The following is an 18980-nucleotide window of genomic DNA, read 5'->3' on the forward strand; positions in this document are numbered from 1 at the left end:
ATGCTGGCACGCCTCCTATGCTAAGCCACCCGGCTGAAGACATGAGGCGGGGCTGTGCGACCAGCACGTCACGGAGGGGGGAGGAGAGGAGCTTTAATCAGACACTAGGCCGGCCTCCTGTGCTTCAGCACTGCTAATTAGCACATTTATATTTCGGCGGATTTAACCGCAACCAAGCAGTGGATTTGAAAATGCTGCACAGCATCAGATTCTAGAGAACAGCGCCAACAGGATGGTATGCATATGTCTATATTACTGTTGTGATGGTACATCCTCTTTAAGAACTATGGGGCACTGTCAGAGGTTAGTTATACTGATAAGACATGACACCAATTAGGTGCCTTCTAGAGACAGGCGGTCAAATAGCATTTTCTTTAGGGGTATCTATTCATTCTACAGAATTTTCATTTAAAAAAAAAACTATTTTGAAAACGATATCATTTTTTTACTTCACAATCACTTGCTTCCTTGTTGGTCTATCTGAGAGTGTAGCGGGAAAATTCAAGGGGTATGAATACTTTAAGGCAGTGTAATAATCCATCATATATAACACTGCTTATTTAATAATTAAGCCATAACTAAATTGTATAACCTATTTCACATGTTACCTATCCTCCCTTAAAATTGGAAAAAATGTGGTTTTCCTTCCCACACAGTGTATTTGGATGACTTCCTGATATATTATCACTCACATATGTTCACAGATCCTGGATTTTGGATTGGCAAGGCATACAGACAGTGAAATGACAGGTTATGTGGTGACCAGATGGTACCGAGCTCCGGAGGTAATACTCAATTGGATGCACTATACACAGACAGGTAAGAAATATTGGCTCTCCTGAATATAGATAATACTTTTGTGTTTGCAGAAAAACAAAAGTGACAACAGTGCTGCAAGCAAGTTGCTGAGTGTGAGTCTGATATGTTGGGGTACCAAGTACTAGAGTTTGGAGGGTGCAAAGGTGAACTTTTGGAGATGGGTGTGTGAGGAGTGAAGAAGAAGAGGGTACAAAAGATGATCATGTGAATATCAGGGGGTTAGTGAAAGGAAGTATCTGAGAGTCAGATGTGTGGGCCAGGTTGTAGAAAGTCTTTTATGTAATTTAATCTCCCTTACCACTACTCAGTGAGTTGACTGGCAGACGGGTGGCTTTTTCAAGAAGCAGAGTTGGGGGTGTTTTTTTGTAGTATTACAGAGAAGAGTGTTACAGTAGGCTAGGTGGGTGGTGATGAGTGGCATCTTGGTGGCAGCTGACTTACACAACTGGGAAACGGTGAAGCTATTCACCATAAAAAGCATGAGGAAAAAAAAATTTAGTTATTAGCTGACACAGGTTCCTGAATAGCAGAGTGGCGAGATTAAGGACTTATCCCCACATCCCGTATTTTACATACATGATGTATTAATATAATTGATTTTTGTTGTGTGTGAAAGGCGTGACTGAGTTAGGAGCTGAAGTAAGGGTACTATTACACGGAACGATAATCTGCCCTATCTGGCCGATTATAGCTCCGTGTAATAAACACAACGATCATCGGCTGATCATTGATATAGGTTTGGACCTATAATTGTCGGGCACAGATCGCGCATCGCTACGTGTAATAGCGGTGCGTGGCTTACGATATGTAAAGTACATACATTACCTGTCCATGCTGCAGGGCTCCTCTTGCGCTCTGCTTCTCCCTGGGTCCCACGCGCTCCAGCTTCAGGGACAGGTGATGTATACAGTTTAAGCAAGGGCTGCAAGGGTAACTGTCTATGCAGCCCTTGTTAAACGATTATCGGGCTGTGTAATATGCCCAGTAAACGAGCGCCGATCTAGCAGATAAAGACCCAACCAGTTTTGTAGAAAGCAGTGTGGTATAAATAACTGATCTATCTATCTTTGTCAGTAAAATTGCAACAATACCAAATTTGTTTTCTTATGTTTCCGACTACTAAATCTATACGAAGTCCATTAAAAATACTTCTCGTAACATTCGGTAAAACATAAATTTTTCATTCGATTCCAAATGCTTCATATAAGACCCTTAGTTAATTTGTCTATTGTGATTATTTTTCTTTTGTAACATAGAAATATATTTATGCTGCTACTCTTGGCTTGTTCTGATAAAACAATGTTGTTCGGAGATTCCTTTGACACAACTGACTTTTCACTAAACTCCAAATCACATTTAATACCAGCAATTAAGAAACTTCTGTCAAAATTGTGTATTTCTGAGTTCACGTTTGTACTGGGGAAATAATAGATTCTGTGTAGAATAATAATTAGCATAAATCCTTGCATGTGTAATGTATAAAGACAATGTGAGGGTATAATGACATAGTGACAGCCTAATGTGTTAGTGTCATTGTTGCCTGATTTTAATAAGGTGAAAATATTATGTAAGCCAAAAACACTACACAAGCTGTGGGATTGAAGTGACTGTAGATATAGATTGTGTTGAGATACTATGGATAAAATGTGACTTGGCCTATTATATAACCTTGACAGTGTAAACGACAGGTGGCCTATCTTTTAAAAGCAATATTCTGGTATGTAATATAAGTTGGTACATAAATATGCGTCAGAGTGGGGTTCCTTGGTCCCTGCAGTGAATTGCACAATATGTATATTGCCATATTAATCGTGTTCTGTGCACTCCACACAACTCCACCAGCAGGTACATTATTATCTCTATTATACAGAGTAGCACAATAGCGCTGTCGTTGAGGAACAAGCATACAAACACTTCTAATTTCACTCCCACAAAAAGAGGTTTTATTACATTGAAATGCAGTAAAATAGTGCACGGAAATAAAACCGATGAAGCCAAAGCCCCTTGTTGTGCAGGTTAAAACCAGCAGGCGTACCATACAATAGTAAATGCTGCTGGGCTGATTAAATTACTATTAAAGATGTAAAGTTTATGGGTAGAAATCATTAAAGCTGATTTGTCAACAGTCTATGTTGTTCTATGTAAGGGTAACATGGTATGGGCGCAAGCAAACTCACATTGGCCTAAACAACACTAAAAGTATTTATAAATTGGGCTAATAGGAGTAATGAGAGAATCCACCGCTCCCTGCACCCAAAGTAATTGACATGCTTGTTGTATATAAAGATAAGTAGATACACAGCAGCCGGTCACTACCATGCTGAATACACCAGATTCATAAATTGTCTATTGATTCTCTGATCGCTCCTGTTAGATGAAACAATATTTTTTTGAACGGGGGTTGGTTTGTCTTTACACTGATTGCCATGTGGCAAAACTGACATATCTACATTCCTCAAGTCAGTATGATTATAATGATACCCAATTTATATAACTTTTATTTTACTACTTTTAATAAATTAAATCTTAAAGTGCTTAAATCTGCTCTATTCTGCTACTTAAAAACGCTTTTACTTTTTGGTCTATAGGGCTGTGTGAGGGCTCATTTTGTAGTTTTTATCTGTACTATACTTGGGTTTATGAACTTTTTGATTTTTCTGGGATGCAACGTGACTAAAAATCAGCAATTTTCGCAGTCTTTTGTGCTTACATCATTTACCATATGAGATCAGGAATGTGATAATGTCATAGTTTGGGAGATACCAAATATGTTATTTATTTATTTTTATTTTAAAAAAATGAAAAAAGGGGAGGCGATTTAAACTTTCACTATGGGATTTATTTCTTTAGTACTTATGTACTGCTGCATTGATCCATTATCTCAGCACTTGATTGCTACAGGCTGCTGAAGACCTTCCTGTACCATGTTTTAGTTTTTATTTAGGATAATCCCTTTAAAATGTAACTGTCATTTCAAACAACTTCGCATATATCTAAGAAACTCTGTAATCTTATTAAAGATAACATTATAGAAGCCCGTGTAGAGGGTAGACGAGGAGGGTGTGCAAGGAGAAACACTGTGAGCCTGTTGGAATTAAGCTCTTTCACCAGAGCTTAACATACAGTTTAGAGTGCTCATGTACTACTTTTTAATATCCTCCATGCTGCTGCAACTTCTGAAGGTCACAGAGAGAAAGAGAGCAGTATCCCCATTTCTGTGTGTATAGAAGCAATCATAGGGGCTAGTCTCTATCCACTGCTTTTCCTGTGCTTAGTTCAAAAATGAAGAATGTGAAGAATGCCACATATAAGTTTTATATTTGGCAGAGGTAATGCTGCTACTCATGTATGCCTATTCTGCGAAGTTGCCTGAAATGACTGTTACACCTTCAGCATGTTCTCAAAGTTTTTTGAAAACTTACAACTCCTAAACCACTCATTCTATTCTGTCCTTTGGAAAGCATGCAATTCCCTCTCATTGTTTAATACTGACTGATAAGTCTGATAAAGTGTATGTATGCCTATTTAAAGCTTATAAGGCATATGGCATAAAAAGCATACAGTATATCTGGTCTGTTCAAGAGCATAAGTAGCAAACTCAAAACATGTTAATATCATTAAAAAGTTTTAGGTGCCCTAATGACACATCTTTGTGCAGTTTCCTGATATGCCCTCCCATTCTCAATATATGTGGGTTTATAGTCTGACAATTTTTGTAATTTCATTTGTCCCCTGATCGCTATATAACATTAAGCCCTTCCCTCTGCAGGACGTAGCGGCAGGTCCTGTGGCGGGTGGGGAGGTTCAGAGAGGGACCGTGATCCCGGGTTCTTTCTGCAGCCTGGGACCGCGGCTATTAGTGGGTGCAGCCAATCGCCGCATCTGATAATTAGGGGGTTGTGGAGATCCGCTACACTGGCCGGGCTGGGACGTGGTGTTGGAATGACGTCGATCCTGGCTCGGCAATCCATCTATTTGGTCTGCAGCAGACCAGAATAACATACACAGCATTGATCTCAATGGGAGACCAGTGCTGCGAATATAGAAGTCTCCCAGGGGCCTTCTAATTACTGTATGTGGGGAAAAAGTGTTTTTGTTAATAAGAAAAAAAAAATCCCTGCCCCTAATAAGTCTCACATCCTCTCAAAAGAAAAAAAGCATATGCACAAAAAAATGGTAGCACATCACAAAAATCTTATAACACTGACATAGATACAAAGTACCACATAAATAAGTAAATGTACAGGAGTAGTAAAATGAGGGAGACAACACCCTAATAAGTCTGAATCACACCCCCTTTTCGTATTTCATAAATAAAAATAAATCGTCTGAACTATTAAATTATCACATTCTTGATCTTACATGGTAATGGCATAAGCACAAAAAAAAATTCCAAAGTGTAAAATTGCGCATTTTTGGTCGTATAAAATCCAGAAAAATTGTGATAAACAGCGATCAAAAAGTCACACATAAGCAAGTAAGTCACCGATAGATATGCACATCATGGCGCAAAAAAAATTGCATCTCACTTGTTCCCATAGACCAAAGAATAAAAGCATTATAAGGATGGGAATAGAGCAATGTTAAGGAACATTTAGTTTAGTTTAAAAAGGTTTTAATTATTTAAAAGCTGCCAAATAAAGTAAGTTATACAAGTTACATATCGTTGTAATCTTATTGACTTGAGGAACATAGGTAACAAGTCAGTTTCACCATAGACAAAAAACAGAAGGTGCAACAGCAATCCACAGGTGCAAGGGCTTACCGTATATACTCCAGTGTGCACACGGCAAACACCTGCTCAGTAGACATTAAAAATTGAAATATAAAAATTTTGAATTTTTTTTTTTGAAAAAGTGAGGATCTTAGCAAACTATTTGATCAAACAGAGTGTACCATGTCGCCACGTTAAGGTGTCCCAAGAGACACTGTCCCTACTCTAGCATTTTCACACTAGCAATGGCCTCTACTGGGCTGAATAGGCCTACAACTGGGCAGATAGGAGCCAAATGATCTCTTTTATAGCAGCCTTGGGGCCATTGCTAGGTGAGTCCTGCCTTAAAGTTCGAGAAGCATGTTATTATGCACTCAATAACAAGGTGGTTGGAAGCTGAAACAGCCTGACTGGCTTTTTTATGCAATTGCTCTTAACTCCCATTGACTTGAATTGAGAGCGTGGCACCTTGAGTGATGCAGTTTACATAACTCCCAGAGGAACCCTTGATCTCAAGAAAGTTACAAGTCTCTTGTTGGATATTCCATTAGTGTCCCAGATTGGAACACTCATTTAAAGTGGAGCTTCGCATTATGTGAGAAAAGTCAAAACTGTTAAACATTTATCTAAATGTTATTGCTATTTTATTTTAAAAGTTTTTTTTTTTTTAATTCTTGACAGATTAAAAGGTGTTTTCCAGCCTAATCTTCTAATGGGGCTGCAAGTGACACAACAGTGCGGTATACTTAGCTGTCCTGCTCCTCCATAATTGCCGGTTCGCAGGGCACCTGCTGTCTTTCGCCCTCTGCTGCTTACCATTAGTGCTGTCTATGCTGAGCGGCCATTTCCTGTGGAAATGGCACTTCACCGGAAGTTGTCAGAATGAGGTCTGTATCAGAGAACAGAGGACAGCAGATGAGCTGGGAACCAGCAACTATGGCGGAGTGCGACCGGTAGCTATCCTGCACTGTTGTGTCCCCGGCAAAGTATAGTTTTGTAATTTAGGCCGGACAACACTGTAAAGCAAAAATGTATTCTAACAAGATCTGGACTATGGAGCCTAAATATTTTTTTTTTTTTTTTTTAGTGGACATCTGGTCTGTTGGCTGTATTATGGCAGAGATGTATACTGGGCGTCCTCTTTTCAAGGGTAATGACCGTATCCTTTTTCTGCAGAGAGAGTAACTTCTTTTCTTGTTCTCTGATCAGGTAATCAGTTGATAAAGATTGGCATCATATCAGCTTCAAGTAGTTTGGTTTTTTTTCTTTTTTTTTAAAGCCATTTTCTGGATTTCTTGAGGTTCGTGTTCCATTTACTGTATGCAGAACTCCAAGTGGGGCGGAGGGAGGTGACAGCAGTGGAAAATGCAAAAGTGGGCTGGAGGATAGACCATAGGTTCATGGCAAAACAGTCTTAGTTAATTTCCATGTTAGAGTATGGTCCAATGGGTGTGCAGCCACAAAATTCAGGATGTACTCTGTCAAAAGTGAGCTTTAGATGCCTACTTGTATGATGAGCCGCACAGAAAGGGGGGTCCTTTCAGAACTTCAATTAGACTTAAATCCTAATGGCAATAAAAGGGGTGGGATGAGTGAGTAATTGGGGTTTTTAAATGATTTTAGGTTAAGGTTCATTCTCTGTGAGATTCTGTTTCAGAAACCATGTAGTTGTATTGAAGCAGGTTTTGAAAAAATACCTCCACCCAGTCCATCCTTGGTAGGAAGGGGAGTTTTTCAAAGAAGATTTAGAGGGTAGGTATGTTGGGTGCTAGCCAGGTTTGTAAAATTGTTTCCCTAGCTGCTAGAGGTTGTTTTTTTTTTTTTTTTTCCCCAACTTCAGTAGATGTCTCCTAGTCATGTATAAATAACCCCACATTACTTACTTTGGTCCTTTTTTAATGTAAAAAGAAAAAAAAAAATCAGTCTGACTGTGCTCTATGCTGACATCTCTGGCAAAGACAGGAACTCTGACTCGGTTTTCTATGAATCCCCATAGAAAAACCTCTCCTGCTCTGGACAGTTCCTGTCTCACCAGAGATGTCAGCAGAGAGCACTGTGTCAGATTGAAAATAAAACATTTCCTGCATGACATACAGCAGCTAATAAGTATGGGAAAACATGAGATTTTCAAATAGAAGCAAATTAAAAATCATTACAACTTTCTGACACCAGTTGATTTAAAAGAAAGAGATTTTCGCTGGACAACTCCTTTAAGGCCCTATTACACGGAACGATTATTGGTCTTATTTGGTCGATAATCGCCCTGTGTAATGGTACATTTACACAGAAAGATTTATCTGACAGATTTTGGAAGCCAAAGCCAGGAATGGATTTGAAAAGAGAATAGATCCCAGTTTTTCCTTTATGACCTGATCCCTGTTTATAGTCTGTTCCTGGTTTTGGCTTCAAAGATCTGTCAGATAAATCTGTCTGTGTAAACGCACCATAATAGAAGGCAATGATCAGCAGGCATGAACAATGTCGGCTGTTTGTTGCTGTCGTTTTGTCTTTCAACATGTTGTCTTTTAACATGCTGTGATAGCCGCAACGATCTGCCTCCATCGCTCCGCTGCTATCTGCTATGGGCTGCCCGGACAATCTACCGATCACCCGGGCAGCCTCCCTGCGAACACATACCCCCCCCCCCCCCCCCCCCCCCCCCCGGAATTACCCCCTTGCTGTCTCTGCAATAGCGGTGGTGGCGAGTGAGAAGCAAATGAGCGCTGACAGCTCTCGTTTACTCCTCTGTCGCCCCGTGTAATAGAGGCTTTAGAGCAAATAGCAGAAACAATGTATTGTAACAAGCAGTCATGATCACATGGGATGTAGTGCCTTTAAGTGTGCCATTAGCGGCCTATGATGTCCACAACTGGAAGCTGACAAGGCACTACTTTAGTTGACTAAGGTTGGAGTGTGTGTTGCTTTAAATCAAGGAAAAGAAATTGCACTCTGGAAAGATAATTAAAAATCTCTGGCAGCTATAAATAAATGTACTTTCCCTTTTCTGCATGTTCTTCAGCTTCACTTAGGGAATCAGAATTCTTGTAATTAGTATTTACATGTTATAGGCCGCATACAGAAAGGAAGCCGTTCCTTGCCTGTGGTGGAATACCACACTAAAGACTAGATTTGGGGCAAATTAACATTTGCTTTTCAAGCTGCATTTGCTATTAAAAGAATAAAATAACTTTGTGAAATGACTCTTCTAAAATATGCCGGCCATTTTCCCATCATACCTGTGGGTTGGTTTGCATGCTACTCAATTTAAAGGTGGTTTTAGTACTGTTTACCAATAACTGCCTTGTAAGTTTATGGGTAGAGCCATTAGGCTGCATTCACACGTTCCGGGAAGTTGTCCGTGCTCACGGACAATTTTACAGCCCATTGCTTTCTATGGGGCTATTCAGATGTTCCGTGATTTCACGGATCTGCGATCCATTCCGTTAAAAAATAGGACATGTCATTACTCTGAACGGATGCACTGAAAGGATTCCCCATAGAAATCAATGAGATTTGTGTTTTTCACGGATGTGACATCCGTGTTCATCCGTGAAAAACACGGATGTGATGTAATCAATGTCATTTAAAATGCTGTAAGACAGATCCGTGAAAAAAACGGACACAGATGCAAAACAAACTGTTTTGCACGGATCACGGAGGTAGCTGCCGGACCACAATCACGGACCGGGAAAATCACTGAACGTGTGAATGCAGCCTTAGGGTCATCTTTCTTTCCCACCTTTCTGAATTTATGCTGTAAAGAAGTGGTGCATGTTTTTCCCCCTCCCCTGCTGCAGGCTGATATATACACTTACCATTGATGATCAGTTTCCAGTGGTGTAGCTTCATTAGGATGGTACAGCCCCATTCGTGCCAACGTGACCTCTTCTCATTAGCTACAGGCCAGCCAGTGTCCGGAAGTCAAACTCTTTAGTACATCTCTGAGAGTGCTCTCCTAAAGATGCATTGGAGTCCCTGAATTCCAGTCTTCAAAATTAATGGGTAAAGAAGAGTGGTGAGGTCACAGTCAGCGGGATCCATATGTCGCTCTACCACCAAAATGAAGCCGAGCCGCTGGAAACTGATCGTCAATAGTAAGTGTACATATCAGCCTGCAGCAGGGGAGGAAATGGGGCAAAAAAAAAGTGCACTGCTTCTTTAAGTCATAATGGATATCTCTGTAATAGCGCAACTATTTTTGAAGTGTTATGATTTTAAACATATACTTTAGATCTGGATCAACTGACAGAAATCATGAAAATCACAGGGACACCAACTCAGGATTTTGTACAGAAACTTCAAAGCCCTGATGTAAGTAAATAGCTGTATAAAATGTAGCGCCAGTCGTGTGTACTTTTTATGTGATACACGAGTGCCATAGCTGTGTTAACAATTGAATGATATTAAATAGCCATTATGACTTCTGCATGGGAATGTTTGCAAATTATATTCACCTTTTTTATATTTCAGGCAAAAAATTACATCAAGAGTCTCCCAAAAGTACAGAAGAAAGATTTTGGATTATTGCTGCGATATGCAAACCCTCTAGGTAATTTTAGATTGTGGTTCATTTGTAGTTCATGGGGAAATTCATGAAAGCAACTGGTTTCCAGCAGATTCTAAAAACTGCTAATTGGCTCTGGCAGTCTAATGATAACTTTTCACAATTATATTCAGGTTAGTAGTAGTGATGAGTGAACTTACCGAATGCTTGGTATTTGACTCCTGCTGGCTGGACAAGTTTGATGCAGCCCAAAAGAATAGATCTGCAAGCCTGAAACAGAGAAGAAAATTTAATAAACAGAAGTGCCAAATGGAAGCATAAATAAGGAAAACGGTATAGGGTCAGTGTAGAAGAAAGTTCAGGGAAATTAGATCACATAGTATATTAGTGAAATCACAGGTCCGTGGAGATAGACAGGAGATCTCTGCTCTGGTAACTATAACCAGACTGCAGTGCAGTTACTGAAAATACCTGCCTTTCCTCTATGCTTCAGTTAGTGACATAGGATGTCTATGCAATGCAAAAAGATCTTACTAAAAAATGAAATGGGAATTCAAAATCAGAATTATACACGGCAGAGAAAATCCTGAGCGGTGGATAAAATCCAGTTCTTGGCAAGAGCAGTTTACATCTTTTCAGAATACATTAGCAATGATAGAAGGAATAATATAGAAATACAAATTGAGACAGCTGCACATGAGACTGTAAGACAATTCCTGATTTTCTAGAACTTTAGCTTGTTGTGTTTAAAAAGTAAACAAATTCACCCAGGTGGTTGCATAACAAATATGCAAAAAGTTAACATTCTCAGCCCAGAAGGTGGCCACCGCCCTGGCGGAATAAGCTTTCAGCTCCTTAGGAGGTATGTTTTATGTTGGCTATGTAACGGAAAGCAGTTGTAAGTTTTATCTTGTGAGCATTATTGGTCATACTTGCTTTCATCACTAATTTTGTCACAGGACATGTCATGTCAAATGTTTTTGATCAGGAGAATGAGTCAGGAAAAGCATGCAGTAGCACATTTTACTGCTTAGGCCGCAGTGATCTCATCCAGCCAACTCCATTATCTCATTTTTCCACTCGTTCCTCTGATCTGTAGAGATCTGTGGGCAGTAGGATCCCGACTGATAAATTTTTTTTAAATGTCCCTGTAATACCTCCAGTGTATTTTTCACCTTGCACATTAGTTGTTCTGTTTTATGTGTAATCTTATTTTATTGACAACCCCACAAAGTATGGAGCAGTAATTATATATCAAAACAGCATGTAATGAAAAGCGACCTGTGGCCTAATATCAAAGAATAGTAAGCAAACATAAACTGTCAGTATTGGACATCTGTACTAAATCCATACAATTCCGTAAGAACATGAACAAAAATTTCAGGCACGTCTGTGCAGGTAAAGGAAAAGAAAGAATGCAAGAGAGTGAAAGGATTCAGGAATCCCAGGAAGCCCAGATGCATGTGCAGTTGACATCAGAAACGGCGCCATTAAAGTCAATCTGTGAGCACACAGTGATCCTGGCCACAAAAGAATAGGGCATGTTGTAGTGCAATTGCGGATGTGTAAATGTAGCCTTACAGTGTAAAACATGTTTTAATGCATATTTCATCTTGGCATATCAGGCTTAAAGGGAACTATGAGGATTAAGGTATGTCTTTTACCTTCATTTTCTGTGCCCATCCCTTTCATTTTTTTTAAATGTAGTCCTCTGTCCGGTAAGGCTGTTTGGAGCACTGCCCCTGGCTGGCCCACCCCTTCTGATGATTATCAATGGAGTCAGCTCGATCAGCACTCTGGGGGCAGGGCAGTGTTCCAAACGGCTTTACCGTACAGAGAACTACATTAAAACTGCACAGCAATTGCCCCGAAGATGAAGGTAAGAGAGAGACCTTCATCCTCAGCCCCCTGAGCACAATAGGGAGCTATCTGCAGGTCAGATTGGTACAACTTGGTCCTCTCCAGACTTTTTCTCAAGACCATATAGTTGCTATGGATAGTTAGAAATAGGTCTGGGGAGGATTGAAATTGAATGTTGTCACTACTGCATATGACTAGATTTCTCTTTAATAGAAATGTCAGCAAGTTAGACAGATATAACCTGCTGATATGTCCATTTTTGTGCAAGGGGCACTGAGGATGAAGGCAACTCTCTTGCCATTTAACCTCAGCGCCGTTTCCATGTATTTAGTAGTTATAGCCACAGGTTAATTGGACATTTTGCAGCACTGGAGGCAGGACTACTGCCCCCGGAGCACTGATCCGACTGGCCCACTCCCTTGATATTTATTAGGAGAAGCAGGCCAGCCGGGGGTAGATCGGTGCTCTGGGCAGTAGTCCCACACCCAGTGCCCCATACTGCCATATTAGCCTGTGGGTATAACTACAAACTAGGGCTGGGCAATTAATCTAATAAATTCGCCCAGAGGGGGGCTAACTATTAGATTTTTTTTTTCCAAAAATTGCAAATTTGATTTTCAGAGAAAATAAATGTCCGGGATCCTGGACGAGGAGACATGAATGTAGCGTCACGCTCCTCTCTTACTCTTCCTGTGCTGCAGCAGGAGAAATTACCTGTATTGCGTACATGCTGCACCGCAGGAAGGGTCAAACCACACATCTTCCCCCTCTTTCTTCTTGCTGTTATGACTTCTGGGTCCTGTTCTGCACATTTTCCTACTGGCCAGCTGTGGCCTTATCAGACGGACGTTACAGAAGTGTACTGTTAACCTTTAACCCCTGCTCTCACTGCTGCCGGCATGTAGGAAAATGTGCAGGACAGGACTCAGAAGTCATAACAGCAAGAGCTGGGGAAAAAGATGTGCGGTGTAACCCCAGTAAGTAATAAGCTTTAGCACAGATGGGGCACATAGGGAGGAGGAGAATAATGAGTGATACTGTCAGCTGAGCTGGTGTAGCGCTAAGCCTATCATGTATGAATCTGCTGAGCCAGTGTGTCTAAGATTGTCATGTATGATAATGACTGCTGAGCCAGTATATCTGTTGTGTGTAATACTGTGTGCAGAGCCTATGTATCTACTGCAGGGCTGTGGAGTTGGTAAGCCGCAGCTCCGACTCCTGAATTTTCTCAAGACCGACTCCAACTCCGACTCCTGAATTTTAACAGGACCGACTCAGACTCCTGCTCCTTGATAAATGGCCGGTCATATACCAGGGGAGTTATAACACTGGCTCAGCAGCTTCTCCCTAATGTCCTACATGATTTCTGAGGGAATAAGGAAACATATAAAGCAGCTTCTCCTGTGTGTGCAGTGGATGCAGCCAGTCTTCAGCCTCCATGTCCTGAACAACTCAGAACTGGACTAGATGGAGCAGATGGTCTTTTCCTGCTGACAGTCTTCTATGTTTCTAACTAAATATTCACCATACAAAAAGAAACCCTGCTAACAATGCCAGATACCTGTGATATAGAGGTCAGCCATAGTGATATACAGGGGGTCACACATAGTAGTATAGAGGTCACACAGTGATCTAGAAGGTCACTGTGGGGGCACGCACACACACACAGCCTGCTGCAGCCATAGCATACACACACACACAGCCTGCTGCAGCCATAGCATACACACACACACAGCCTGCTGCAGCCATAGCATACACACACACACAGCCTGCTGCAGCCATAGCATACACACACACACAGCCTGCTGCAGCCATAGCATACACACACACACACAGCCTGCTGCCGCCATAGCATGCACACACACAGCCTTCTGCAGCCTTAGCGCACACAGCTTGCTGCAGCCATAGCGCGCACCACACACAGCCTGCTGCAGCCATAGCACACACACAGCTTGCTGCAGCCATAGCGCACACCGCACACAAACAGCCTGCTGCGGCCATAGCAAACATACACACAGCCTGCTGCAGCCATAGTGTGCACACACAAACACACAGAGCTTGCTGCAGCCATAGCACACATGCACACAGCCTGCTTCAGCCATAGCACACACACACACAGCCTGCTGCACTCATAGCACACACACACAGCCTACTGCAGCCATAGCACGCACACACATACACACAGCTGCAGCCATTAAACACTGAAGAAAAACACACAATATTATCCCAGAGAGAAAACACAACACTGAGGACAGATTTTACTGCTATACTACTTATGTCGTCTTCTTCTCCTCCTCCTCTATATTACACAGGATATCTTCATATTACACAGCTGCTCATATACAATCATCCAGCATCCAGGAAGAGAACAGCACAGATCTCCCCCCACACAATGGACTCTTCCTGCTCAGAAACAGACTGCCAAATAGTGACCGACAACTTTTCCATGACCCCCCCTTATGTAATAGGGCCAGTGTCGTATTAGAATGTTGCTCATAATATATATTCATGAGTCTGAGTCGGTACATTTTTTTCCAACTCCAGCAGAAACTAGCTCCGAGACTGACTCCACGACTCCGGCTCTACAGCCCTGATTTACCGTATCTTCCAGCGTATAAGACTACCTGGAAAATGTTAATCCCTTCCTGACTGCAGCAGGGCCCTGCTGCAGTCAGACAGGGGTTAACTGAAGTTGGGGGAACTCAACTCACCTGTCACCTGTTTCCAGTAGACGGGACACAGCCTGCGCCGGAGGTCCCCGAAGCTCTCCTGGCAGCTGAGTGTCTCATCGGAGAAGCTCGGCTGCCGGAAGAGCTTCAGGGACTGCCTGCGGTGGAAACATAATGGGAGAGACACAACTGCCGGGAAAGGGTCATAGGTGAGTTGAATTATTATTTTTTTTATAGCGTTCTCCGCAAACGGTGGGGTTGTGGCCGCTTTTTAGCTTCCCCCCCCCTTATGAAGCAACCATACCTGGCGTATAAGATGACCCCCGACTTCTGAGAAGATTTTTCGGGTGTAAGTCGTCTTATAGGACGGAAAATACAGTAAGTCTCGTAATTAGCTGCTCAGCTGCAGTATCTAAGCTTATCTAAGCTTGTCTTTACATACTCTATTATTAATGATACAGTTTGCAGAGCTGGTGTATCGAAGTCTATTATGAGCTATATTCACTGCTGTGCGGGTGTATCTCTAAGCCAAAAATACAGAAAGAGCACATCCAAAAGAAGTGGGTAGTTTAATATCACACCAGTGCGCGATAAGAATCAAGGATGCTTGATAGATGTGGGCATACCTGGGGGGGCAGGTCGGTGTCACCTAAGCGGGCTGAGGGGGTGGATTGTGTGGACACGACAATAGGCCCTTCAGTGGCCCATAGTTTCTGTGGGTAGCCGGGGCAAGTGCTTAGGTGAAAGACGAACACATGGTTCCTTTGGGACCTGTAGTGTTGCCTATTACTTGGGGAGTGGACCACGGTTTTATATATGTTTACATCATGATTGCCTGACACTTATTGTAATTATCTTTATTGACCCATATATACTGTAATTTGAGTGGTGTGTTGTATTACTGCTTAAAAAAGACTGACATATGCCAAAACGTCGCACACTGGTGTGATATTAAACTACCCACTTTTTTTGGATGTGCTGTCTCCTCGTGTATTTTGGGATTGGACTGCCAACCTTGGGCCAGGTTTGATGAGACGAGCACCCACCTATACAATACATTCCCTAAACCTGTGCTGTTGTATGAATATCTGGTGTATCTCCAAGCCTATTGTGTGTTACTTTCTAAAGACGACTCTATCTAAACCCATCACCTGTGATAATGGGGTATGTGTCGGGGCAGTTGGCCGCCTGCGGGTGGCGATCACGGATAATGGTTGTGTATACAGCTCGGAGGATGTGACATGTGCAGGTCATGATGATTTATGTAGGTAAGGGTATAATGTAGAGAGGAGATGGTATTAAAGAGGGGCCTGCTGTTTGGCAACTAATGTTGTTGTTATATGAAAAAAAATGTATATATGGAGTGGAAAGTACACTGTGCTAGACTGAGTGCCCCCCATAATGACATTGGTTTTCTCATAACACATAAGGGCCCTATTACACACACATTATCTGACAGATTTTTGATGCCAAAGCCAGGAATGGATTTGAAAAGAGGTGAAATCTCAGTCTTTCCTTTATGACCTGTTCCCTATTTATAGTCTCTTCCTGGTTTGGGCTGTAAAAATCTTTTAGATATCTGTGTGTATGTAATAGTGCCCTATGGGGACTTAATTACTGGGGGTTACAGCGTGCAGCTGCATAGTTGCTGCCTTAAACACCAATAACCCTTTCAGTTTACCAGTTTATTTAGAAAAAAATTAAATCATGAATAGTCTGTAATGATTTTTTTTTTTTTTACATTATAAACTACTCAAAAACTGCTCTGAGAATGGAGGTAAGAGACATGCCTTCATCCTCACTACCCCGTGTGCAATATGGAGCTATCAGCAGGTCGGCGTCACCTGGGGACCATATAGTAAATTATTTTTAGAACTGGGAGGTGGGAAAAAGAGCTTGCTCTGTCCTCTCCAGGCATTGACCTGGTATTGCAGTGCTTCAGGTTCAACACACACACACAAAAATAGCACCTTTGCATAAGAACTGGTTGTGGAACCCTGCCCACTGAGCAACTGACTTTTTAGGACATTCTAGGACTATTTCTGTTTTGTCATTTGCTTTAATTGTTGGAAGTATGATAATGCTTTTCTCTCCACCACGGCATGCCAAGCTCATTTACGTTGTTTCTTCCTGTTTTCTCTTTAGCCGTCAGTCTACTGGAAAAGATGCTGGTGCTAGATGCAGAAAAAAGAATAACAGCAACTGATGCTCTATGTCATCCTTACTTTGAGCAGTTCCATGATTCTGATGACGAAATGGAAGCAGATCCTTATGATGATTCCTGTGATAATTTAGAACTTCCTCTTGATGAGTGGAAGTGTAAGTGATTACCTTGTTTTCATTATACCTGTTGGATATTTTATCTTGTTTTGGGGATTTGTGAGAATCTCCTATTTTGTACTTTTTGTATAAGGAGCATTTTATAACCATTGGCCTTTTTTTGAGAGGTTATTTAGCTCATATATCTTCGCTGATAGGGTATTGCTTAATTTTAAAATCCGGTCAATAAAGTCTAAATAAAAGGGGTGTAATTAAAAAAACTGATTTAGTGCTGTGGGTGGAGAATTTCTATTGTTCTTTATACAGTGGTGGCAGACATGCTGCAAATTTTCTCAATAAAGGCAACTCGTAAGTTTCCTTAATGGAGACCACTTTTAAGATTTTGCATAGAGCCTAATATGTCCCCGTATGACTCCATGCCATAAACCCCAGCTTTTTGCTTTTAAGGACATTCAACAGACTGTTTTATAGGTTTCTTTAATTACAGATTGCTTTAATAACAGAATTCTTTTTCTCACCATAGGTCTTACTTACAAGGAGGTGACAACATTCGTTCCACCGGTAGCAGAGTCTAAGGAAACGTCTGTATAGTTGGCTGTAAGGCTTCAAAACAAACATAGGATATAAATTATGAACTCTGATACTGCATAACTGGATATATTATGTGTTTTCAATCATATGTGTCATTGTTTTCATTCCATTTTGGGGATATAGTGCCTTTCTGTATTTCCTTTAAGTGGTACTTTTTGTCTTGCCTATGTGTCTGCAGAGTGTACTGTATCCAAGAGAAGTATTGTGAATATACTAGTAACATTGAGTCAACTCTGCCAGCCTTCTGTGTTTAGAGGCAAAGTGCTCCGTCTCTGTAGCAGTGAGATATTGCTGGTATACTTTACTGATGTAGATTCAGGAGAGTCCTTTCACATTCCAATACACTCTGCAGTATTATGAACAATAAACATTTTATTAAAACGATTGCATTTTATCTACTGGACAGTTTTTTCCAATTAATTGCATTGATGTGGTGTGTAGTTTTATTAGCAGAGGGAAGAATGTTTAATGCCCACATGGTTAAAAATGCACACACAAATGTTTCCAGAAAATTTGCCATGGTGCGATAATCCCTTTTAGGCTGTCATTTTAAATGGATAATCAGAATGTGTTTAATTTCCCTCTTCCCACTTGACACACCCCGTGGAGCTTCCGCCTTTTATTGTGCTCCATGCTGCACATATGGCAGCAGGTGCAGGGGAGTAATCCGAGGTCAGTACAGTAATCATTTAATCACCACACAACTAGCATTGAAAACTTCCAAAAAAAAAACAAATTACTATTCTAGTCCTCCCTGAGAACATTTAAACAGTGAATTATTAAGAGAAAGCAGCAGAATGACTAAGCTGGCTATTTATGGAAAAAGAGGAGATGGTGCTGGAGCAATATAATGCTGTGCATGTGATAAAGATGAGCAGTATACTACTTCTGATTTCTGTTTTATATTATTGTGTAATTCCACTGAATGCATTGGGACCATTGTGCACATTGCTGTGTGCTTTTATACAATGTCTTTATTTTCTTTTATATTTTCTATAGTTATCAAGGCAGCTGCAATGTTATATTCTCATGTTGCATTCTTTGCTGTATGGTATGGGGAGGAATATTGTAAAACATAATCCTCAAATATGTAAATAAAAGTCAAAGTGAAAACACTTATCGAAGCGATTGCATATTGTGTCCTAAAATGTCATTATTAGCATTGTTCTTAATTGCTTGTGTGTATCTCATGGTCTGCCTATTGAGAAGCTGAGTGTATATCCTGCCTACTCAGTCACTGCATTGACAAAATACAGGTTGCTATAAATGACACCTAAACATTCTGTTGATGGCACTTGGTTGACTTTTAAAAGCAGGACCATTCAAATAATAGTAAAGGGAATCTCAAAGAAATATTAGTAGGGAATTGCAGTGTGTTCATGGTTCAAGTCATTCAGTGACATTTTGGCTATAGCACAGGTGATAAAAACTGCCTAATCCATGGGTGGTGTTTCAAGATTATATATATATATATATATATATATATATATATATATATATATATATATATATATATATATATATATATATATATATATATATA

The 18980-nt window shown here is 40.8% G+C and overlaps 1 protein-coding gene across 1 annotated transcript in view; it reads left to right on the plus strand.

The window, feature by feature from the left end:
- Positions 1–18552, plus strand: part of MAPK12 (mitogen-activated protein kinase 12) — a 97358-nt gene extending 78806 nt beyond the window's left edge. The window contains exons 7-12 of the mRNA XM_069976803.1: positions 705–819; positions 6621–6692; positions 9765–9844; positions 10004–10082; positions 16712–16885; positions 17370–18552. Of these exons, the coding sequence (XP_069832904.1) occupies positions 705–819; positions 6621–6692; positions 9765–9844; positions 10004–10082; positions 16712–16885; positions 17370–17437 (588 nt within the window). The 3' untranslated portion in view covers positions 17438–18552. The remainder of the gene's footprint in view (positions 1–704; positions 820–6620; positions 6693–9764; positions 9845–10003; positions 10083–16711; positions 16886–17369) is intronic.
- The last annotated feature ends 428 nt before the right edge of the window (positions 18553–18980 follow it).

Source organism: Dendropsophus ebraccatus, chromosome 1, assembly GCF_027789765.1.
Source record: "Dendropsophus ebraccatus isolate aDenEbr1 chromosome 1, aDenEbr1.pat, whole genome shotgun sequence".
Taxonomy (NCBI): Eukaryota; Metazoa; Chordata; class Amphibia; order Anura; family Hylidae; genus Dendropsophus; species Dendropsophus ebraccatus.